At 43.6% G+C, this 23,769-nt stretch overlaps 3 protein-coding genes across 20 annotated transcripts in view; 2 read left to right on the top strand and 1 right to left on the bottom strand.

Annotated features, from left to right (window-relative positions):
* Positions 1–69: 69 nt before the first annotated feature.
* Positions 70–13,046, top strand: LOC118291786 (gastrula zinc finger protein XlCGF57.1-like). 10 transcript variants are annotated; one of them, XM_035620184.2, is made up of 3 exons: positions 70–135; positions 4,702–5,005; positions 7,135–9,306. In XM_035620184.2, exons 1-3 carry the CDS (start codon positions 91–93, stop codon positions 8,796–8,798), a joined length of 2,013 nt encoding a protein of 670 aa, XP_035476077.1. In that variant the 5' UTR covers positions 70–90; the 3' UTR covers positions 8,799–9,306. The 10 variants fall into 10 exon arrangements, with proteins under 10 accessions (XP_035476077.1, XP_047186058.1, XP_047186061.1 ...); XM_047330102.1 differs by having other exon boundaries at positions 91–309; positions 4,876–5,005; XM_047330105.1 differs by lacking the exon at positions 70–135 and adding an exon at positions 4,468–4,584.
* A 1,842-nt stretch (positions 13,047–14,888) lies between these two features.
* On the bottom strand, positions 14,889–20,644 carry LOC118291780 (oocyte zinc finger protein XlCOF6-like). The gene is made up of 2 exons (XM_035620169.1): positions 20,479–20,644; positions 14,889–18,212 (listed from the first exon to the last, which is right to left on the bottom strand). Exons 1-2 carry the CDS (start codon positions 20,537–20,539, stop codon positions 15,757–15,759), a joined length of 2,517 nt encoding a protein of 838 aa, XP_035476062.1. The 5' UTR covers positions 20,540–20,644; the 3' UTR covers positions 14,889–15,756.
* Positions 20,645–21,124: 480 nt separating this feature from the next.
* LOC118291800 (gastrula zinc finger protein XlCGF57.1-like) overlaps positions 21,125–23,769 on the top strand; it is a 5,067-nt gene continuing 2,422 nt past the window's right edge. For 8 of the 9 annotated variants that reach the window (XR_004786749.2, XR_004786750.2, XR_004786751.2 and 5 more), the window contains exons 1-2: positions 22,253–22,430; positions 22,754–23,769. The exon at positions 22,754–23,769 is cut by the window's right edge. Coding sequence is in view for 3 of the 9 variants with exons in the window: in XM_035620215.2 (XP_035476108.1) it covers positions 22,370–22,430; positions 22,754–23,769 (1,077 nt within the window). In the remaining 6 variants the exon portion in view is untranslated. Of the gene's footprint in view, positions 21,337–22,252; positions 22,431–22,753 lie in introns of those variants that run through there. The other variant, XM_035620217.2, reaches the window with a different exon arrangement.

Here is a 23,769-nt window from a genome sequence, read left to right on the forward strand (position 1 = left end):
AAGCCAGTCACGGGTCCACCTGGCTGACCAATCAGATCACTGGGAGACCAGCCCCGACGTGAACTTCCGGATTGTATATTTGCCTTTTTTATGTTTCCCCTTTTCTCTCGTGTTGTGTTCGCTCCGAGCCTCGAGGTGCAGAAGAGGAGCAACATGTTCGCCGTGCAGCTGCTGCGAGTGTCGGTACATGAGCGGATCGGCGCCGCCGCTGAAGACTTCCTGCTGCAGGTGGAGAAAGGAGAAGAAGCGGCTCGAGTCCCGGCGCTGAGAGCGCTGCTCACCGAGCGGCTAACGGCGGCGGCGGAGGAGATCGTCGATGGACGACGCGTCTCCAACATGGATGTATCACAGAGCTCGACAGCGAACGACCGTTCAGTTCCTGCAGTCGAGACCTCACGTTATTTTGAGTTGCGTGTATAAACTAGACATTACGGTATCAGCCGTAAGAAGTGAGTTCACAATAAAAGAAACGTTCCTGAAATATATACAAATGCAAGCCCTTGAAAATGTCATGTATGAGCTATTGTCACCATTAAATTCAGATTTGATTTAAAGGGAAACTTCCTGTTTCCACAGGCCAGTTCGACTTCAGACTGACAGTAGTCACAAGAAAATATTTGATTTGTGGCAAAACAGTAATTGTTTGTCACTTTCACGATCAGAAAGACACTGTGGTATTCATTATATTGCAGCATACTCTTTTATTGAAAGGTCATAAACAGGAAGTAGTTTGAGCAGACACTGTGTGTTGTGTAGAAGGAGAGAAATAATTTTCCGTGTTAATATGTGGTTCGGTTATACTAATGGTGTGTTGCAGTGAAAACACGACTGAGACAAGTCCTGCAAATAGTTTGAGATTGAGCAAACCCTAAGGCCCCAAATAGAAAAGCCTTAAAAATAAACAGGGCAATTAATAAACAGCAAAAACATATACAAGATATGGTATAGGTGAGGTGGAGGATTTTGAGTTATATTTTGAATTTTACAGATCTCTTTTTCTAGTTCCTGTCAGAACTCGTGCTGCAGCATTTTGGATTAACTGAAGGCTTTTCACAGACTCAATGTATATAGGTGATAATGTCCATTTAGTCTGCTAGTGCTAACATGCCAACCTCACAAATTACAAATCTACTGACAGTAAACAAAACCTACAGAGGTCTGGTGAGCTCATTTCTTTCCAACTTCACACCACGTTGGTGGAGGTGACTTCATTTGAGGACCTGTCTCGGATTTCACGCAGCTCCCTCTGCAGACACGAAAGGATTTCTACTTTTTCTCATGTGCAGTTTTTCTCTCCAACTACTGAACAAAGATGTTAATGTGTGAAATGTGCAGAGTTCTTCTTTAAGCTTCTCTCCTCTCCCCTGCAGACGTCCAGCAGCTGATGCTGGGTGAAGAAGAGTTTCCCCCTGAGCAGCAGCAGTCAAGCCCCAGTGTGAGCCCCCCCCCCCATTAAAGAGGAACAGGAGGAACTGTGGAGCAGTCAGGAGGGAGACCAGCATCAAGGGCTGGAGGAGGCTGATATCATCAAGTTTACTGTGAAGAAGATGAAGAGATACCTCAGACTGAGGAGAACAGAGAGGACTGTGGAGGACCACAACCAGCCAGGAACTTAGGTACTGATGGACATTTAGAACCAGGTCCTGAGGACCAGACTGAAGACTCTTCTGAACCTGAGACTGAAGACAGGGAAGATGATTGGAAGGAGACCAGAGAACCATCAAGTTCAGAGACACTCAAAATAACTAAAGTGTCTGCTGGTGATATGAGACGTAGTACTGGCGACAAACCACATAGCTCCTCTGAGTGTGGTCAAAGATTTAGTCGACAGGATCAACTGAAGAGGCACATGATGATTCATACAGGAGTGAAAGGATTTAGTTGTTCTGAGTGTGTTCAATTATTTAGGCTAAAGGCAGACCTGCAGAAACATATGATGATTCATACAGGAGAGAAACCATTTAGTTGTTCTGAGTGTGGTCAACAATTTAGTCGAAAGAGCCTCCTGCAGCAATATATGAGAATTCATACAGGAGAGAAACCATTTAGTTCCAGAGTTTGCAGCAAAATATTTACCTGGAAATCTCAGCAAAAAAACACCAGTGTGTTGGTGAGTCCTCAAAGCTTCAGAGTCAGACTGAGGAGAACAGAGAGGATTGTGGAGGACCAGAACCAGCCAGGAACTCATGTCCTGATGGACATTTAGAACCAGGTCCTGAGGACCAGACTGAAGACTCATCTGCACCAGAGACTGAAGACAGTGAAGATGATTGGAAGGAGACCAGAGAACCTCAGTCTGGTTTAAAAACAAAAAAAAATCAAACTCCCTGTCGCTTGTAGAGCATTGTCATTGGAAACAGAGTCTGTCCAAAGAGTCAGTTCCTTGCACCTGGGGGAGGTTAGTGGTGGATAGAGCATCAACAGTTATACTGGAGGGTGTCACTGCATCAGGGATGAAATCTAGTTTCCCCAGAGTCTTTACCCTGAGTTCTCTGACCCCCCTCCACCAAGGGAAAGGTCACGTCTGTCCAAACAGAGCAACTGGCCCCGACCCCTACATCGGATGTCAGACCTGCTCAGTTCCAGTTAAATATTAAAAAGTCCCTAAAGTGACGTGCAGACCAGACAAATGACAGGTTCACAGCATCACCTGGATTCATGACCTTAAACCTTGTAGCAAGAGACTGTAAAAGTGATGTAAAGATGAAATTATTAGTTTCATCATTTTAATGAGACAAATAGCAGAGTATTTCTCTGAAGTTATCATGGAAAACTTACAATTAGGGCTGAACAATTAATTGTTTTCAAATCGAAATTGCGATTTTGAAACAGCGTGATTTTTCCAATCACAAACGACTGCGATTTATAATGCACTGCATCTGACCCAGGGTTTATACTTTGCTGCCAGTCATGCCCACCAATCATTAGTGCTGTGCTGTTCACATACTTGTCATTCTCACCAATCAGAAGTTGCTCAGGGCGACTGCCTATATGCCCACTAACAAGACACCAGTGAAACCAAGTGGTTTCACTGGTGTGGCCTCTGCAGAGCCAGAAGCAGCGTTTGACAATTTAGTCCCGAAGAAAATCAGCAATTAGATGATACAGAAGTGTTTGGGGTTTTAGCGGACAGATGTGCAACAAAAGAAGGTATTGTGCAAAGCATTCAGTCGCTACATCCTGAGGTAACACCACCAAGCCGTATCAGCGCCTGAAAAAGCGTCGCAGGCAGCTACATAACGAGTGTACGGCCAACAAGTTAGTGAAAGTAGTGACACCCCGTATGAAAATGCCTCACGTCACCATGAGGTAACGAACACCACGACTATTCCCTCATTAAAGAAACAGACTGCTAATGGAGAGAGAGCTAAAATCTCTACATAGCTGTGTTCATTCAGTGCTCTATCCCCTTCATCTCTTCAACACATCTCACTCTTACAGTGTGTGTAAAAAAATCACAAATCAAATCGCAATATCGGTCAGAAAAAAATCTCAAGTCTCTTTACGTAGTGAGGTCAATTTTATAAGATTACAGGGAAAACCCAACAAATCCCACAATGAGCAAGCACAGTCAGAACACGTCAAAGCCTCAAAGGTCATAAATGTGGACTTTGTTTATTGTGTCTTAACTAAGCACGACTCACACGAAGCCTACGTGTGGAGTGAAGAGTTTTTGGAAAAATAGTATTGATCCAGTTTTTAGCTGACCAATGTCTGTTCATCTCTTTGTTTTCTAGAATACTATAAAGCTTTACTACCACTCTGTATCAGCTGGTATGAAATTGATTCTCACCACAGTTGTGACGTATCTCCTATTGATCAATACAATATTTTTATTAATGTTCAAGCCAAACCAGTGTGTGCTCTCATTCTTTGTGTCTGTGTTTAGGGATTCAACAGGACCTTCATATCAGAAATAATCTCCATCTACACAAACAGATGTCACATGATCATTCACGTACATTGGTCATGTGCATGCTGGTATAATCAGGAAGTAGATGGTCTTAACAACTACTCAAAAGCTTTACACTACAAGTCACATTCACCTGTTCACACATGTTCATACATCACAGTTGTCATTTATCAGACAGATTGCCTGGAACAAACCATGAAGTTACTCAAACATTCCTCATCCTGCTCACCAAGGGTCAGTGTTAGCATCAGTTAGTCTTCTCTAGTTATCGACTCTTTAACTAATTAATGCTTTTGTACTTGAGTCACATGTTGACTGTATTTGTGTAGTGTCCGAGGTGTATGGGCTTGAAGAGACTCTTTTTAAAACAAAAACTCGGGAACTTTTACCCTTGGAGCATGATGAACATACTGTTACATACACTCTGTTTATTTACTCTACGCCATCTTACCATATCTTCACTGCGCATGCGCCATTCACTCCCAAAGCTTACACCTGTAACAGAGTATTTCTACTCTGCAGAATTAGTACTTTAACTTGACAATGCGTGAGTGTATCGTCGTCGTTGTCCTCCAGTCCGGCAGAGGGCGCTGTTCGCTCTGCGCTTCGACCCGGAACTCGGTGTCTCTGTTTCCTCCCGCTCGCTCTCTTTGTTCGCTCCGAGCCTCGAGGTGCAGAAGAGGAGCAACATGTTCGCTCCGAGCCTCGAGGTGCAGAAGAGGAGCAACATGTTCGCTCCGAGCCTCGAGGTGCAGAAGAGGAGCAACATGTTCGCTCCGAGCCTCGAGGTGCAGAAGAGGAGCAACATGTTCGCCGCGCAGCTGCTGCGAGTGTCGGTACATGAGCGGATCGGCGCCGCCGCTGAAGACTTCCTGCTGCAGGTGGAGAAAGGAGAAGAAGCGGCTCGAGTCCCGGCGCTGAGAGCGCTGCTCACCGAGCGGCTAACGGCGGCGGCGGAGGAGATCGTCGGTCTGTTGGAGGAAACCGTGGCGGAGTACGAAGACCGAGTGGAGCGGTCCGAGCGGGAGATCTGCCGCCAGAGGAGGCTGCTCGATGCCGTGCTGAAGCCCGAAGTCAGGCTGCACCGAGCAGGTGAGTCCCTGCTGCCTGGAGCCGGAGGACCGCGAGCGGGGACGGCTGTTGTCGACTAGCTAATGCTAACTAGCTAACATGCTCTCCGGCTGCTAAGCTAATGGGTCTGACGTCACTACACGTTGTTTCTGAGGTGAATGATTTGGGGCTGATCACGTGACTCTGACCCGGAAGTTCATTCTTTCACATGACGTTATTTTAATACGTTAAGGGACATTTTCCTTCATCATTATAAACATGTAAACAAAGATGGACGACGTGTCTCCAACATGGATGTATCACAGAGCTGGACACCGAACGGCTGCCGAAACAAAATGGCGGCGTCGTTCAGTTCCTGCAGTCGAGACCTCACGTTGTTTTGAATATGAATTGCGACTCAGACAGTTTTAGCATGTCCTGATGTGGGATTTAAAATTAAAGCCTTTGAAATGTCATTCATGAGCTATTGTCACCATTAAACTCAGATTCGAATTAAAAGGATACTTCCTGCTTCCACTTCAGACTGACCACGCCCCCCCCGTGCCCCTCAGGTTATTTCAGGCGTTATGATGTGGAAATTAAAAACAACAGCTCTTAGATATGACATTTTAACGGTCTGTAATTTTGGAAATTCCACATCAGAACATCCTAAATTTCAGGAAAGTTTCTTTTATTGTGAAATATTATTCCATCTCATCTGAAAACATTTGTCCTAAAGGAGATGATAAAGGCTAATTTATTCTAATCTAATCTGTCCACCAAGGAAATGCTTTCCTCTTCTTTTACTTTTAGACATTGCCTTATTGGCAGCTTCTCGTAACATTGATATAAACCTTTTCATCAATCTCTTCAATATCTTAATTTAAGTCATACTCTCTTACACTGTAACTCAAGAAGCCAAGAGTGTCTTTTTTGGGAGCACTTCCTCCTCAAACTCAATCACAACATAATGTCCTTCCCCTCTCTCTCTCTCTCTTACCTGCAACGGTCGAACACCTTTATAATTCCTTGTGTAGGTTTGATTTAATTTCCTCCATAGTGACTTCGACTGGAACCCCACAAATCACTCCCTTACTCCACTTAATTAAATTTTCAATACGGCTCCATCTCTTTCATCCTGTCAGTCCGCTCTCTGTTCCTCATGTCTGCAAACAAACAACAAATTACCATCTTTAAACACTCAAACCACGTCTATATCTACCTGTTTCTCAAAACAGTCAATTTCACCAGACTCATTGAAGAATTTCCCCGCTCCTCACCAAATCTGAAAATGATCTTGTACTTTAAATATTCCTGAGCTCTCTCACCTGTTCCTCCCCCATAAGCTCCACTACCCCTGATTTTCTTTTAACGGACTTCTGCAAAATCATTTCCACCTTTCTCCCTCGTTCCCTCACTTCCTTGGCTCACCTCCTTACTGTCATCACTCTGGCTCATTCACAACACAGTTGTGCTTTCCCCGTCACAGCTTTTTTTAAATCGGTCGTTTTCCCAACTCTAGCAATCTCTCCACGTAACCGACCTCTAGTGACTAAAGTGCCTTAGTCGCAGGATCATCTGTCAGATTCACTGATCATTTGATGCAAACTTTTAACAGAGAATATTATCCTGCCATGTTTTAAATATCTGTGCTCGGCACATTTGTTGGAAGGAGGCGGCATGCTGCTTGTTTAGTTTCAGTTTGGCTGACGCCAAAAAAACAGTGTATTTAGACATCCTTCTGTTGAACAAAATTTAAGCTAAATCATCTCATGTACAGGCGCCGCCATCTTGCGCTTTTGATGTCATTGGGCGTCTGTGCATTGGAGCTGCAGTATCGAGGTCCCACCCATACACCCTCTCGACCAATTCCAAGTCAGTGTGAGCTGTCAATCATGACGTCTCAGCCCATTTTTATACCATCAATTAACTTATGAAAAGCAAAGTGATGAACACTTGAACAAAAATCAGTGTGATAAGAAATACCTCAAATAATGTCTACTTTTTTTTAAAAAACTTTGGTCCATGTCCCATCTGTTAACATGGGTGGGGCTTATGACCTACACTTTCTATTTTTTCACGTGCAGATTTTCTCCCCAACTACTGAACAGAGATGTTGATGTGTAAAATGCGCAGAGATCTACTTTAAGTTTCTCTCCTCTCCCTTGCAGACGTCCAGCAACTGGTGGTGGGTAAAGAAGAGTTTCCCCTTGAGCAGCAGCAGTGGAGCCCCAGTGTGAAGCAGGAGGATCCAGAGACCCCCCACATCAAAGAGGAACAGGAGGAAGTGTGGAGCAGTCAGGAGGGAGAGCATCTTCAATGCCCGGAGGAGGCTGATATCATCAAGTTCACTGTGAAGAGTGAAGAAGATGAAAAGATACCTCAGTCCTCACAGCTTCATCAGAGACTGACTGAGGAGAACAGAGAGGACTGTGGAGGACCAGAACCAGCCAGGAACTCAGGTCTTAATGGACATTTAGAACCAGGTCCTGAGGACCAGACTGATGACAGTGAAGATGATTGGAAGGAGACCAGAGAACCATCAGGTTCAAAGAAAATAAAAAATAGTAAAGTATCTGCTGGTGATATGAGACGTAGTACTGGTGAGAAACCATTTAGATGTTGTGAGTGTGGTAAAATATTTAGACATAAGCAAACGCTCAAGAGACATATGATGATTCATACTGAAGAGAAACCATATAGCTGTTCTGAGTGTGGTCAAATATTTAGGCTAAAGGGAAACCTGCAGAAACATATGTTGATTCATTCAGTAGAGAAACCACATTGCTGTTCTGAGTGTGGTCAAAGATTTAGCCGAAAGCAATATCTGAAGAGGCATATGATGATTCATATAGGAGAGAAACCATTTAGTTGCAGAGTTTGCAACAAAAGATTTAACTGGAATCATCAGCAAAAAAGACATCAGTGTGTTGGTGAGTCCTCAAAGATTCAGAGTCAGACTGAGGAGAATGGAGAGGACTGTGGAGGACCAGAGACAGCCAGGAACTCAGGTCCTGATGGACATTTAGAACAAGATACTGTGAAGGAGGAGCCAGAGCACCCCCACATTAAAGAGGAGCAGGAGGAAGAGTGGAGCAGTCAGGAGGGAGAGCAGCTTCAAGGGCTGGAGGAGGCTGTTGTCATCAAGTTCACTGTGAAGAGTGAAGAAGATGAAGAGAATACTCAGTCCTCACAGCTTCGTCAGACTCAGACTGAGGAGAACAGAGAGGACTGTGGAGGACCAGAATCAGCCAGGAACTTAGGACCTAAGGCTGACATCAGTGATGAGGACTGGAAGGAGATCAGAGAACCATCAGGTTCAAATACACTCAAAAACAGTGAAGTGTCTGCTGGTGATATGAGATTTAGTACTTGTGAGAAACCATTTAGTTGCTTAGAATGTGGTCAAAGATTTAAGTATACAGGAAGCCTGCGGAAACATTTGTGTGACCATACAGACCATACCTACGGTCGAAACACAGAAGACAAACCATTTAGTTGTTCTGAGTGTGGTCAAAGATTTAGGCAAAGGGGTGTCATGCTGAGACATATGTTGATTCACACAGGACAGAAACAATTTAGTTGTTCTGAGTGTGGTAACCTATTTAGACAAAAGATAGACATGTTAAGACATATGATGATTCATACAGAAGACAAACCATTTAGTTGTTCTGAGTGTGGTCAAAGATTTAGGCAAAAGGGAGTCATGCAGAGACATATGTTGATTCATACAGGACAGAAACAATTTAGTTGTTCTGAGTGTGGTAACCGATTTAGACAAAAGGCAAGCCTGCTAAGACACATGATGATTCATACAGAAGACAAATACACCTGACTGACTGACTCATTGGCTGGTTTCTTGAATAATCAGCGGGATTAATAAGAAGACATCTCCAGCAGTGGACAGTAGCCTCTCTGCTGCCCTTATATATAAAAATATGTCTGAAAATTAACTTAATTAATTGATTTTTTTAAGAACACAACACATTTGAATGATTTTGGAAATTAAATGAAAATTATATTACAGAATAATGATCTTAACGTTTTGAGGGAAGATCATTGGGATACATTGAAATATCCTCAGAATATAATCTGTTCATAATTTTCTACAAATTGCAGCTGGGATCAATTTCACTGTTTATCTTCATTACAGTTAATTTTTCTGTGCTTTTGTTTTTTATGCAAAGAATCATATTTTCAATGCTATTTTTCACTTTTTTGTAATGCATGTGGGGAGTGGTCAGTGTCCATACAACACATATGTTTAAAGAATATTAATGTTGATGATCATCATTCATATCCATACATGTGTTTATGATTAAATTCCTTACTACAGCAAAGAATTGTTGACAAGAGCATAAAGTTCTTATAGATCTACATTACATTTATTTTGCTGACGCGTTTGTCCAAAGCAACTTACACTCATCGAGGTAGAAAGCAAGCCTTAGGGGCCAGCACTGGGATGACCTGGAATCGAACCCTGAACTTCAGTGCCAAAATCGGCGGTGTGACCCACTTAGGCATACCAGCTCTATCCTTCTTGATGGCTATCAAAGTTTGATGGATTTAACTTACTGTACAGAAATGTACAAAATTTTCTTCTGAGCGAGCCTGACCTTTTGACCCCTGACCCCCTACAGGGTCTGACGTCCACCCACCATAGTCTCTCAAAATCCTATGGGAAACATTGTTGGAGCCTATTACAACTTCTTCTAAAAATGATACTAGATAAAAATTAAACTGACGCTCGAGATTCTTCATTCAAACCCAAGCTTTTCTTTGCTTTCAGTGGTGTGGGGAGTTGAGACTCGTCGGTTGCCTTAGTCGACTTGTTCAAGCATTGTAATAGGAAAAACTTCAACAGTAGTCCAGTATAAAAGATAAACCAAAATATATATTCCAATCCGCAAACTCGCCGTGATAGCTCTGAGTTGAACACCAGATTTGTGGAGTGATACACTGATTCTCTGCACCGGTGCGAGTTGGCGCAGTAATACATGGCCAATGTACGCTTGAAAAAACTGCAAACATAAACGGCTCTCTGGCGGCAAATCGAAGCAGTGAAAAAAAATCCTCTTGAGTACAATTGAAAGGATATTTATTTTTAGATAACGTTTCAAAATGTGGCGAAAAAGTTGTTTTTCGGTGGTCCCCTCTACAACAGTGGGACTGTGACTTACACTACTTCCACTTCTCCTCCAAACTCCGTAAAATGACATCGCTGATCACCATCTCCATAAGGAAACATTAACTATGCATAAGTAACTCATACAACCCCACTTCAAAATCACTGAACTATCCCTTTAACTTGACAACGCTTGAGTGTATCGTCGTCGTTGTCCTCCAGTCCGGCAGAGGGCGCTGTTCGCTCTGCGCTTCGACCCGGAACTCGTGTCTCTGTTTCCTCCCGCTCGATCTCTTTGTTCGCTCCGAGCCTCGAGGTGCAGAAGAGGAGCAACATGTTCGCTCCGAGCCTCGAGGTGCAGAAGAGGAGCAACATGTTCGCCGTGCAGCTGCTGCGAGTGTCGGTACATGAGCGGATCGGCGCCGCCGCTGAAGACTTCCTGCTGCAGGTGGAGAAAGGAGAAGAAGCGGCTCGAGTCCCGGCGCTGAGAGCGCTGCTCACCGAGCGGCTAACGGCGGCGGCGGAGGAGATCGTCGGTCTGTTGGAGGAAACCGTGGCGGAGTACGAAGACCGAGTGGAGCGGTCCGAGCGGGAGATCTGCCGCCAGAGGAGGCTGCTCGATGCCGTGCTGAAGCCCGAAGTCAGGCTGCACCGAGCAGGTGAGTCCCTGCTGCCTGGAGCCGGAGGACTGCGAGCGAGGACAGCTGTTGTCGACTAGCTAATGCTAACTAGCCAATTCCTTTTTAACTTCTACTAGTTAAAAGAGCAAGACTTATACTTTTTCACATCCCACTTCTTTTCTCTCCCCAACTACTGAACAGAGATGTTGATGTGCACAGAGTTCTCCTTTAAGCTTCTCTCCTCTCTTTCTGCTCAGATTTTCATCCTGAGCAACAGCAGTGGAGCCCCAGTGAGAAGCAGGAGGAGCCAGAGCCCCCCCACATTAAAGAGGAAGTGTGGACCAGTCAGGAGGGAGAGCAGGTTCAAGGGCTGGAGGCGACTGATCTCACCAAGTTTACTGTGAAGAGTGAAGAAGAGAAACCTCAGTCCTCACAGTTTCATCCAAGTCAGACAGAGGAGACCAGAGTGGACTGTGGAGGACCAGAAACAGCCAGGAACTCAGGTCCTGATGGACATTTAGAAACTGGTCCCGAGGACCAGACTGAAAACTCTTCTGAGACTGACGACAGTGAAGATTGGAAGGACACCAGAGAACCATCAGGTTCAATGACAATAAGAATTATTAACGTGTATTCTGGTGTATGTGATGTACTAGGTACTGGTGAGAAACCATTTTGTTGCTCTGAGTGTGGTAAACCTTTTGGCGGAAAGGAAGATCTGAAGAGGCATATGAGAATTCATACAGGAGAGAAACCATTTAACTGTTCTGTGTGTGGTAAAAGATTTAGGCTTAAGGGAAACCTGCAGCAACATATGATGATTCATACCAAAAAAAAACCATTTAGTTGTACTGAGTGTTGTCAAAGATATAGGCATAAGGGCAACCTTCAGAAACACGTGAGACTTCATACAGGAGAGAAACGATTTAGTTGCAGAGTTTGCAACAAAAGTTTTACCTGGAAGTATCAGCAAAAAAAACATCAGTGTGTTGGTGAGTCCTCAATGCTTCAGAGTCAGACTGAGGAGAACAGAGAGGACTGTGGAGGACCAGAACCAGCCAGGAACTCAGGTCCTGATGGACATTTAGAACCAGGTCCTGAGGACCAGACTGAAGACTCTTCTGAACCTAAGACCGAAGACTGTGATGACTGGAAAGAGACCAGAGAATCTTCAGGTTCAAAGACACTCAAAAACAGTAAAGTGTCTGCTCGTGATATGAGACGTAGTACTGGTGAGAAACCATTTAGCTGTTCTGAGTGTGGTAAAACATTTAGCCGAAAGAGACATCTGAACAGACATATGAGAATTCATCAAGGAGAGAAACCATTTAGTTGTTCTGAGTGTAGTCAAAGATTTAGGCAAAAGGGAAACCTGCAGAAACACATGATGATTCATTCAGGAGAAAAACCATTTAGTTGTTCTCAGTGTGGTAAAGCATTTAGGCTAAAGGGAAGCCTACAGAAACATATGATGATTCATGCAGGAAAGAAACCATTTAGTTGTCCTGAGTGTGGTAAAAGATGTAGGCAAAAGGAACAGCTGAAGTCACATATGAGAATTCATACAGGAGAGAAACCATTCAGTTGCAGAGTTTGCAACAAAAGATTTACCTGGAATGTTCAGCAAAAAAAACATCAGTGTATTGGTGAGTCCTCAAAGCTTCAGAGTCAGACTGAGAAGAACAGAGCTGCACTGAAATTGTCATCTGAAATACACATATATATATAAGCCTGCAGGTACATGTGAGGAACATGTTCAATTCAGAGGGGGGTTACAGAAAAACTACAACCTACAGGAGCTGAGTCTTCACATGTGAAAAACAGCCAAGAAAGATTTGTCCTCACAGCAGAAAGTACCTGTCCTGATATTGATTCAGTTTCAGTCACAACAGCTGTTAACACGTTTGAAGATTGCTCTGATCTTTTTACTTGCTGAAAAAGCTCATTGTCTTCCACTTTTTGGACAAATAGTATTGCTGGGAGACAGAGCATCCAACAGTAACAGCTGTGGGTGTCGCTGCGTCAGTTATGAAATCTGTAATACCCAGAGGCTTTTCCCTGAGTTCTTGGGAGCCATAAATGTGGACTTTGTTTCTTGTGTCTTAACTAAACATGACGCACACATGTAGCATATGTGTGGAGCAAAGAGTTTCTGGAAAAATATTATTGATCCTGTTTTAAGATGATCAATGTCTGTACATGTCTTTGTTTTCTAGAACACTGTAAAGGATTAGTTCCACTACGTATCCGCTGGTATGAAATTGATTCCCAGCAAAGTTGTGTTTTTTTGTGTTTTGTATGTCCTATCGATCAATTTAATATTGTTATTAATCTTCAAGCCAAACCAGTGTGTGCGCTTATTTTTTGTGTCTGTGTTCGGTGACTCAGCAGGAAGTCATGGACCAGAGCAACAACACTGAATTAATTCAGTGGGTCGTGTTTTCACGGTTGGATCAAAACAATAGAGTAAAACAACAAAAGACGTGAACACAAACAGCATCCAAAAGAGAGAATAGTCTGATTTATTTTGTGAAACTACGATGACAGAGGAGCTCATTGTACATTTTACTACAGATGCTGCTTTGAAGCTAACATGCTGTAGACGTGACTGTTTCCCAGCGCCCGTTAAATCATCCATAAAGGTCAGGGCACACCAACAAAGACCGCCTGCTGTGTGTGCTGTCGTTGCATACGTCTGGCCGCGTCAGGCAAACAAAATTGTACCCGGAACACACCGCCAAGACTGAATCCAACAGCCAACGTGAGTAGAAATAAATTTCCATACCAGCAGGGAACAGTAGTGGAGCAGGAGGAACTCTGCAGGTTTTCCCGTGCTTCATAAGAGGCTAACAGTTCAGTGTGCATATCATATCAACTAAACATTACTGAACTCCTGATCAGAATTATGATAATTAGTCATATACTATGTAATGGCGACCCTCAGATACAAGTGAATTTGACATAGAGTTAAAAATATGTGAGACTGACATATTTGTTAGTTATCAGATATCAACAGTATGGTTTTATTGAATGTTTATTTAGGACATGTGGGTCCATATCAGTTATATGTAATATGATTCTTGTTTGTTGTATGCAATGCCTTTGTTTTGAAATATGACCCGGAAGTGATTTTTTTTAAACAGTGGTCACAGTGACCGTGTGAACATGTCCGGACTCCGGGAACTGGGGCTGTTTGGGCTGTTCGTGAAGCAGCAGGACATCTTGAGGAAACTCTCCGCGAGCAGGAGATGAACCGCCACCACCGGCATGTGCAGCGAGGTTCGTTCCGCTCTCCTGTTTATTCTTACTCCATTGTCAGTTTCTTTTCAGTTGTTTGATTTTCTCATTCCTCCAGGGGGTCAGAAGTGATCTTCACTGTGTCCGATCTTCATTTATTGTTAAAAATATCTACATAAATCAAATCACAGGAGAATGTAATAACTCTGTGTAACTCGCGGCGTCGTGTGATGATGATTTCCTAAAAGTTCTTTCTGGAATATCCTGTTGAGTAAAAACATACAGGAGGACAGGTCACATGTCATAACAAGGTCGAGGTCTTCTGTTGTGTTGGGTATAAGATTCATACAGTTCAATTGATTTCAGACCGAGTGAAGCTGAGAATCGCTGCAGTTCCTGTGATTGGGTCTCAGGTAATAACAAGCAATTAAATATTATTATTATTATCTAATTGAATCATTCAGAAGAAATTAATGTTGTTAAAGAGATCATGACACGTTCAGGGTAAGAGAGTTTTCTCAGTGGGGGAGGGGTTTATGGATCAGATTATCATATGAACTCTACAAATCCGTTTTATGTTTTCATAAATCAGATTCACTGTCTTAATGCTTCCAGCAGGGGGAGGTGGTGGTTTGATGGATGGTAGTCGGGAGTGAGTCACAATCACTTGACGTGACGGCGATGACGACGAACGGCTGCATATTGATTGTCCATGTGGTTAATGTTTGATCCCCGAACGTTGGGGTGGTGGTGAATCCCGTCAAAGTCTCTATAATGTCGTCATATTTAATATGACGACATTATCGAGACTTTGTCTCAGAACCTCGTAACTCTGATGGACGTCCACTTTCCGTTTCCTGGTTCAACAACCTCTGACAATATTAAAATGTTACGGCATCATCACAACTTGTCACGTTTGTCCATGTGATACGACCACCAAATGTAATTTGAACTTCATTTTTGGTTTATTAAGATATGAAACAAGACAACCAAAGCACGGTCTCCACAGCTGGACCCATGATCTACTGTAAACATAATATACAGTCTCACTCACCATTTATTCATCCATCAATCATTTTAAACAGCCTACTTTCTTTACACATTTATATTTCATCCTAAACACTGAATAATTAGTAAAACATCAATATCACAGAGATTTTACGTTTCTTAACTGCAGCATCACTTCAGTAGATGAGGAGAAACTTCTCATCTATCGTCGGCCTTTTTGCAGGTGTGAAAGTTTTCTTAGACCATACTGAGCCAAGGTTCAGGTTCGTTAGCAGAATGAAAACTATTGATGGACTTTCGGACCAATGACAGGAAGTTGAGGCCGCGAGCTACAGTAGTTATCATAGAAGAAGAAAAAGAACCGGAAAGAAAAGTAAAAATGAGCAGCGCTAGCACCTGAAGGAGAGGAGTAGACGAAACCATTAAAAAGTAAACTTGAAAAAACACATAATATTAAAATGCAGAAATGTATAATTTATTTTCTGAGAGGATGAGAGAGAGGATCTGAGAGGACGACAGACGCCCGTCTACAAACCAATCAGAGTCAAGTATCAGGGAAACGCAGCCCACCTAGGTGATGAGGACAGGACGCAGGTTTGTCATGTAAAGTTCTTAGATGCTTTGAAACCAGAACTAACCGGATCAAATGTTACAATGAGACAGAATCACCAGCACTGGTTCAGAACCTTCAGGTGCGAAAATGTCCTGAGAATTAATTTCTTTGAGTTTGAACCTGGCTGAGATTCTCTGGTCTCGTCTCACTTGTCACCATTGGCTTCACCGTCTGGTCTGAGGCTGAAAGTTTAGATCTGCTCCTCCTCTTCCTCAGTCTGACTCTGATGAAGAGGCCGTGACGACTCACCGACACATCGATGCCTTTTCAGCTGATAGTTCCAGGTAAATGTTTTGTCGCAATCTCCGCAGCTGAACGGTTTCTCTCCCGTGTGCATCCTCAGGTGTCCCTGCAGATACGTCTTCCGGCCAAATCTTTTGCCGCAAATGCCGCAGCCAAACGGTTTCTCTCCAGTGTGAATCCTCCCATGTACCTGCAGGTGAACCTTTAGCCTAAATCTTTTACCACACTCGGAGCACCTGAACGGTTTCTCGCCACTGTGAATCGATGAATGTATCTGCAGACAGTCTTTTCGCCGAAAACATTTACCACAACCGGTGCAAATGAATGGTTTGTCTTCTCTGTGAGCCGCCACGTGTCTCTGCAGATCGCCCTTAAAGCAGAACCTGTCACCACACTTAGAGCACCTAAATGGTCTCTCTCCAACATGAAGCGTCATGTGTCCCTGCAGATGTGACTTTTGGCCGAATCTTTTATCACAGACCGAGCAGCTGAACGGTCTCTCACCTGCCTGATTATTATCACGTGTTTTTATTTGTGCCCTCAGGTTAAATGTCTGACTGATCTCAGAGGAGACACACGGTTCCTCCCTGGTGTGACTCCTCACGTGAGTCTTCAGGTGAGCCTTTTGACTGTAACGTTTACCACACTCAGAGCAGCTGAACGGTTTCTCTCCCGTATGAATCCTAAAATGTCTATGTAGGTCACCGTTTTTACTAAATCTTTTGCCACAGTCAGAGCAAGTAAATGGTTTCTCTCCTGTGTGAATTTTCACATGAAGCCGCAGACTGGCCCTACGACTAAATCTGGTACCACACAATGAGCAGATGAATGGTCTCTCTCCTGTGTGAACTTTCTCATGCGCCTTCATTTGTGCCTTCAGGGTAAATGTCTGACCACACTCGGAGCAGTCGAATGGTTTCTCTCCGGTGTGACTTCTCTCGTGTGTCTTCAGGTGAGCCTTTTGATTGTAACACTTACCACACTCAGAGCAACGGTATGGTTTCTCTCCTGAGTGGCTCCGCTCGTGTCTCTGTAGGTCGCCGTTTTTGCCAAACCTTTTGCCGCAGTCAGAGCAGCTGAATGGTTTCTCTCCTTTGTGAAGCTTCACATGTACATGCAGACTGGCCCTTTGACTAAATCTTGCATCACACAATGGGCAAATGAATTGTTTCTCACCTGTATGAATTTTCATGTGTGCTTTCATTTGAGTCTTTATGGTAAATGTCTGACCGCAGTCTGAGCAGTCGAACGGTTTCTCTCCGGTGTGACTCCTCTCGTGTGTCTTCAGATGAGCCTTTTGACTATAACGTTTACCACACTCAGAGCAACTATATGGTTTCTCTCCCGTATGAATCCTCACATGTCTCTGCAGGTCTCCATTTTTACTGAATCTTTTATCACACTGGGAGCAGCTAAATGTTTTTTCTCCTGTATGGATTTTCATGTGTAGCCGAACACTGGCCCTCCGACTAAATCTTTTATCACACAATGGGCAACTGAATGGTTTTTCACCCGTATGACTCCTTATATGATTCCGCAGGTTTCCCTTTAGCCTAAACGTTTCACCACACTGAGAACAGATGAATGGTTTCTCTCCTGTATGAATCCTCTCATGTCTCAGCAGGTCTCCATTTTGGCTAAATCTTTTACCACACTCGGAGCAGCTGAATGGTTTCTCTCCTGTGTGAATCCTCATATGTCTCAGCAGGTCGCCCTTTCGCCTGAAGATTTTACCACAGTTAGAGCAGTTGAATGTGTTCACTCCTGTATGAATCCTCTTGTGTCTCAGCAGAACTCCCTTTTGGCTAAATCCTTTACCACAGTCAGAGCAACTAAATGGTTTCTCTCCTCTATGAATCGTCATGTGAGTCTTCAGCTGTATCTTTTGTCTAAATATTTGAACACACTCAGAGCAGCTGAATGGTTTCTCTCCTCTATGGATTCTCACATGTTGCTGCAGGTCTCCCTTTTGCCAAAATCTTTTATCGCAGTCAGAGCAGTTAAATGTTTTTTTGCCAGTTTTACATCTCATACCACTCACAGAAAGTTTGCTATTTGAGTTTGAACCAAATTTAGGTTCTCTGGTCTCTGTCAAGTCTTCTTCACAACCGTCAGTCTCAGGTTCAGATGAGTCTTCAGTCTGGTCCTCAGGACCTGGTTCTAAAAGTCCACCAGGACCTGTTCCTCCACAGTCCTCTCTTTTCTCCTCAGTCTGAGGTTTTTCTTCATCTTCTTCACTCTTCACAGTGAACTTGGTGACATCAGCCTCCTCCTGATTGGTCCACAGTTCCACCTGTTCCTCTTTAATGCGGGGGGGCTCTGGCTCCTCCTGCTTCACACTGGGGCTCCACTGCTGCTGCTCTTCACCAACGATCACTTGTCGGACATCTGTAGGTAAAGAAACTGAAACACACAAGACGCAGCTGTTAGTCAAACCATCACATCTTCACCATAAGGGAGTTTTTTTCTCTCCACAGTCTCAGAGCTGCTCATTGTGTCTATTGGGTCACGATCTCACTATGTAAAGTGCCTTGAGATAATGTATGTTGTTATTTGGCGCTATACAAATAAAATTGAATTGAAAAATGATAGTGACAGTTCTACAAAGAGACAAACACCACAATGTCACTGCTCCGCCCTCAACAGCTGGTGGATGAGACACACACGTGCATTGGTGTCAAGTAACAAAGTACAAATACTTAATTACAGTACTTGAGTAGATTTTGGGAGTATCTATACTTTACTTAAAATATTTATTTCAAATTTGTCTTTTACGTTAGTACATTATAAAGAAAAAATATACACTTTTACTCCACTACATTATGATAGGACACCGTCGTAAAATTTGAAAAGTAGCCCAATTGTCACGTGGACTGAAATGTATTCACACGCGAACAACGTGATCGTGATCGTGGATCCGCCTCTTCCACTGGCATTGTCGGAGGAAGTGTGGACAATGCTGGCACAACGGAGTGTGCTAGCAAGGCTAGCTTGGAGGAAGAAGAAAACCTGTGGTCATATCTAAAACAAGTGTTTTAATTTGTGAGAATGAAGCCTGGGACAACTATTTAGCACTGCAGGACTTGTCTTCAGTCCACGAAGAGCACGTCTGGATTCCCGCAATTTTGAAAACCAACTCCTGCTGAAGATGAATCGCAAATTTGTTGACTTTAATTAAGGGACTTTAAGACAAGGAAGGGGGGGGGGGGTGAGAGAATAGAGAGGGAGGGAGTAAGAGGATAGGGAGCGTAAGGAAAGAGGGAAGGAGTAGAGGGGAGGAAGGAGGAATAAATACTGTTAATAAAGTTTAAAATGAAGAATCTAATATCTGGCTGTTTTGTTTCTTTGTACTTTTGATACTCAAGTAGATTTGATGTATTAAACTACTTTAAGACTTTTACTCAAGTAAAGTAAGAGTCTTTTTTAAGAAAGGTACTTTTACTTTTTACTACCGGGTTGTGTTTAAGTTTGTAAACGATGACGGAGACACCAACGTTCTACTTCCTGATTGGTTCTTATCAGTCACGACTCAACGACCGGCGGTGAAGGTAAAGTGTCACTAACACTTCCTGTGTCATGTCAGTCCATGTCCCACCTGCTATGGAGGGGGCCGGGTTTATGACCTCGATGTTGGACGTCCGACCCTGTAGGGGTCAGTCGGTGAGTACGTTGGTGAGTCAGATCTAGAGAATCGTTCATCTTGTCATGTTGTTTGTTTAAGGACCAAGAAAAGTGCTGGGTGGTTAACCGGTTCATACTGAAAACTAGTAGCTATTTTCCGTATGAAATGAATTTTTCATAAACCATAACATAGGTGCTAATGGTTGGAACGTGGTGAAGGGGGGGACCCTTTTCACTGCTGCACCGCTAAAAGGCATGCTAACGCTCTTGAGCAGTAACCATGATGGACATGTCGGGAAAAAGAAGTTTGAGAAAGTTTTAGAACCATGATGACGAAGACATTATACCAAAGAGAAGAACTGTCTCAAACATTCTTCGTATTCCATGATGCCTTCAGTTTAGGTGGTGGAGGATATTGGTTGAGTTGCCTCCTCCTCCGGCAACAACTTCAGCTTGACAACATTTTCAGTAAATAGTTATTTGGTCCACATCGCACTTTTAAAAACAGAAAATCCTCCAGACAACAGAAACCATTCCTCTCTTTGGCACAATGTCTTCGCCATCATGGTTCTGAAACTTGTCCAACTTCTGTGGAGAAACTGTCCATCAAGTAGTTGCTGCTCAAGAGCGTTAGCATGCCTTTTAGCAGCGCAGCAGTGAAATGCCCCCCCTTCATCATGTTCCAACCATTAGCACCGGTGTTATTGTTTATGAAAAATTGATATCATTATGAAAATAAATACCAGTTTTCAGTAGGAACCGGTTTACCACCCAGCACCACGACGAAATTAACATATTTGGGCGGATGTGTCTCAGGAGGTGGAGCAGGTCGAGGGTTTGATCCCCAGGTGTTGAAATTGGGCAAAAACGCTGAACCCTGAATTCACCCTGACGTCATCAGAATGTGTCACGATGTCTCTACTGTACAATTGAGCTCAGATGCAATCGGATTACCTGCTGGTCTTCTTTAGACAGAAACTCTAAAAGAAGACCTGTTTAGCTAGCGTTAGCTTAGCATCCCTGTTTCCGGTGTGAGAACAGAACAAACCTTCTCGAAGCTTCGTCTCGGGTTTTAAAATCACGTCCGTCCGTTTCCGATGTCGCTCCATCGTGAATCCGGTCACAAACCAAACCACCGACGGTTTTTCTCTCGTTGATCTTGTTCAGTTAACGGTTCAACTCCGCAGCGTCAACACCGCCGGAGACGACATCACTTCCGGGGACACGTTTCAAAATATAAGCCTCTGATTTTTACTCTCGACACGTTTCTTGTTTGTTCACTTTTTCTCTCGCGTCACAAATTAAACGTAAAACTGTTTTTAAGGTTCAGATCTTTTTACTGAACTTCCGGTTGAAGTGAAGTGAAATACATCAAAAACAAACTACAACGCACCCGAGAGAGGAGGTTTATTATTATTCATCATTTGTATTTATTGATAAGTCACATTGATACAGTATGTGGAGGAAATGTTACCAACTACTAAATTATATTCATAGAATAATATCTTCTGCATTAAGCGGATTCATTTTGTTTCTTCAATTCATAGTTTCCTTTTGTCAGAGCAAAATGAAACGTTTACCGGAAGGAGCTCGAATGTTTCCACTGTAAAGAAAAATATCTTCTGATTTAGTTAATTTTTATTTAATTATAAAGTTCATTTGTTGAAAAAAAGGAAAAGAAATATTTCCGGGTCATGTGTTTCCGCTGCGGGCCGCCCGGCGATTGTTTATGTTTTTATTTCTCATTCACGGAAAAGAATCTGAAACTGAAACTGATCGATGTTCGATGGATTACGCAGTTAGTCTGGACCGCGTGACGTCAGCGCGCCTCAGTGACGTCAGCAGCTGCTGTGGAAAATGTCCAGATTCCAGCAGCTGAGAGACTCGACCAGACAAAGAGCACTAGGTTCGTTACATATTATATACGAGTATACATATACATATACAAGTATATATACATATAAGAGTATATATAAGTTTATAAGCTGCACCCCGTGAGCTCCTGCTCTTCTTTCTTTCAGTTTTTCCCACTTTGGTTTAGTCACTAAAATTCTACATTACCCATAAAGGGGCGGGGCTATGACGTCAGATGACAGATGTCTGTTCAGTGACACCATCGTTGTGGTGAATAATCCTGTTGCCACGAGCGGATACAGGGTTGTGATTGGTCGCAGTGACGTCACACTCTAGTTCTGATGGTGCGTTCCATTGCACACGGGCCATCTCTACTCACGGGGGCGGATGTAGATCGTTAGTTAAATGAAAAGGAAAAAAATAATAATAATATTAATTGCATTGTTTTTCCAGTTGAGTGACGCTGTGCTCCTCACCTTCACAATAAAAATGGGAAGCTTTTTGTTTTGTTTTGTATTTCATTTCCAAATTAACTTAATAATTAAATAAATATTAACTAAACGAGAAGATGTGAGAATATTTTTTACAGTGGAAACATTCGAGCTGCTTCCGGTAAACGTTTCATTTTGCTCTGACAAAAGGAAACTGTATGAATTGAAGAAACAAAATGAATCCGCTTAATGCAGAAGATATTATTCTATGAATATAATTTAGTAGTTGGTAACATTTCCTCCACATACTGTATCAATGTGACTTATCAATAAATATATATGATGAATAATAATAAACCTCCTCTCTCGGGTGCGTTGTAGTTTGTTTTTCATGTATTTCACTTCACTTCAACCGGAAGTTCAGTAAAAAGATCTGAACCTTAAAAACAGTTTTACGTTTAATTTGTGACGCGAGAGAAAAAGTGAACAAACAAGAAACGTGTCGAGAGTAAAAATCAGAGGCTTTTATTTTGAAACGTGTCCCCGGAAGTGATGACGTCTCCGGCGGTGTTGACGCTGCGGAGTTGAACCGTTAACTGAACAAGATCAACGAGAGAAAAACCGTCGGTGGTTCGGTTTGTGACCGGATTCACGATGGAGCGACACCGGAAACGGACGGACGTGATTTTAAAACCCGAGACGAAGCTTCGAGAAGGTTTGTTCTGTTCTCACACCGGAAACAGGGATGCTAAGCTAACGCTAGCTAAACAGTTCACAGATCTTCTTTTAGAGTTTCTGTCTAAAGACGAGCAGCAGGTAATTCGATTGCATCTGATTTCAACTGTACAGTAGAGACATAAATATATACATGAATATTTATATATGTTAATATATACTGTATATTTATATATTTTTATATATATGTATACTTTGTTATGTATAAATAAATATAAAAGTATATATATTTATAAATGTATAGTGTGATCGAGACATAGGTGATGTGACGGTTGACGAACGACTGCGTCTTGTGTGTTTCAGTCTCTTTACCTTCGGACGTCCGACGAGTGATCATCGGTGAAGACCAGGAGGAGGAGCCAGATCCCCCCCACGTTAAAGAGGAGCAGGAGGAGCTGTGGACCAATCAGGAGGAGGCTGATGTCACCAAGTTCACTGTGAAGAGTGAAGAAGATGAACCGAAACCTCAGACTGAGGAGACCACAGAGGACTGTGGAGGACCAGGTCCTGAGGACCAGACCGACAACTCCTCTGAGTCCGACGTCAGTGACGACGACTGGTCGACCACAGATCCTCCATCTTTGAAACGAAGCGAAGCCTCTGATCTGAGCAGCGACGCCGTGCGGAGGTCGTTCAGCTGCTCCGAGTGTGGCCAGAGGTTCGGACGCAGACCGCACCTGAACGCCCACATGAGGATCCACACAGGGGAGAAACCGTTTGGCTGCTCCGTCTGCGGCAAGAGGTTCTCTCAGAAGGGAAACTCCGTCAGTCACATGAGACTCCACACGGGGGAGAAACCGTTCAGCTGCTCCATCTGTCAGAAGAGTTTCCGGTACAGTGGCGACGTGAGTCGACACATGAAGATCCACACAGCAAAGAAGAGAGTCGGCTGCAGTGAGACCGGATCAGAACCGACCTGCAGCCTCGATCCACACGGACTCAAACCACCGGGTTCTGAGGAAGCCGACACGGAACTGGCTGAGGGCGGCCGGAAGGAAACCATGGAACCGGAGTCAGACTTGAACACCCGGAGAGATGCCGTCGACATCTCCGACGGCGACAGGGAGTCGTTCAGCTGCTCCGTCTGCGGCCGGACGTTCTGTCGCAAGGATCATCTGACAAGCCACGCGAGGACGCACACGGGGGAGAAACCATTCGGCTGTTCGCTGTGTCCAAAACGCTTCAGCTGCAGCGGGAACATCCAGGCGCACATGAGGACGCACACAGGGGAGAAACCATTCGACTGCTCCATCTGCGGCAAACGCTTCACGCAGAAGGGAACTTTGCAGCTGCACCTGAGGATCCACACAGGGGAGAAA

This window comes from Scophthalmus maximus, chromosome 22 (assembly GCF_022379125.1).
Source record: "Scophthalmus maximus strain ysfricsl-2021 chromosome 22, ASM2237912v1, whole genome shotgun sequence".
Taxonomy (NCBI): domain Eukaryota; kingdom Metazoa; phylum Chordata; class Actinopteri; order Pleuronectiformes; family Scophthalmidae; genus Scophthalmus; species Scophthalmus maximus.

Excerpts from the sequence above, each read along its gene's own strand:
- LOC118291780 (XM_035620169.1), bottom strand. The coding sequence starts at position 20,539 with ATGGAGCGACATCGGAAACGGACGGACGTGATTTTAAAACCCGAGACG. Across the intron at positions 18,213-20,478 it reads CGAGACGAAGCTTCGAGAAG|TTTCTTTACCTACAGATGTC; the intron begins GTTTGTTCTGTT and ends TGTGTGTTTCAG.
- LOC118291786 (XM_047330101.1), top strand. The coding sequence starts at position 4,603 with ATGTTCGCTCCGAGCCTCGAGGTGCAGAAGAGGAGCAACATGTTCGCT. Across the intron at positions 5,006-7,134 it reads AGTCAGGCTGCACCGAGCAG|ACGTCCAGCAACTGGTGGTG; the intron begins GTGAGTCCCTGC and ends TCTCCCTTGCAG.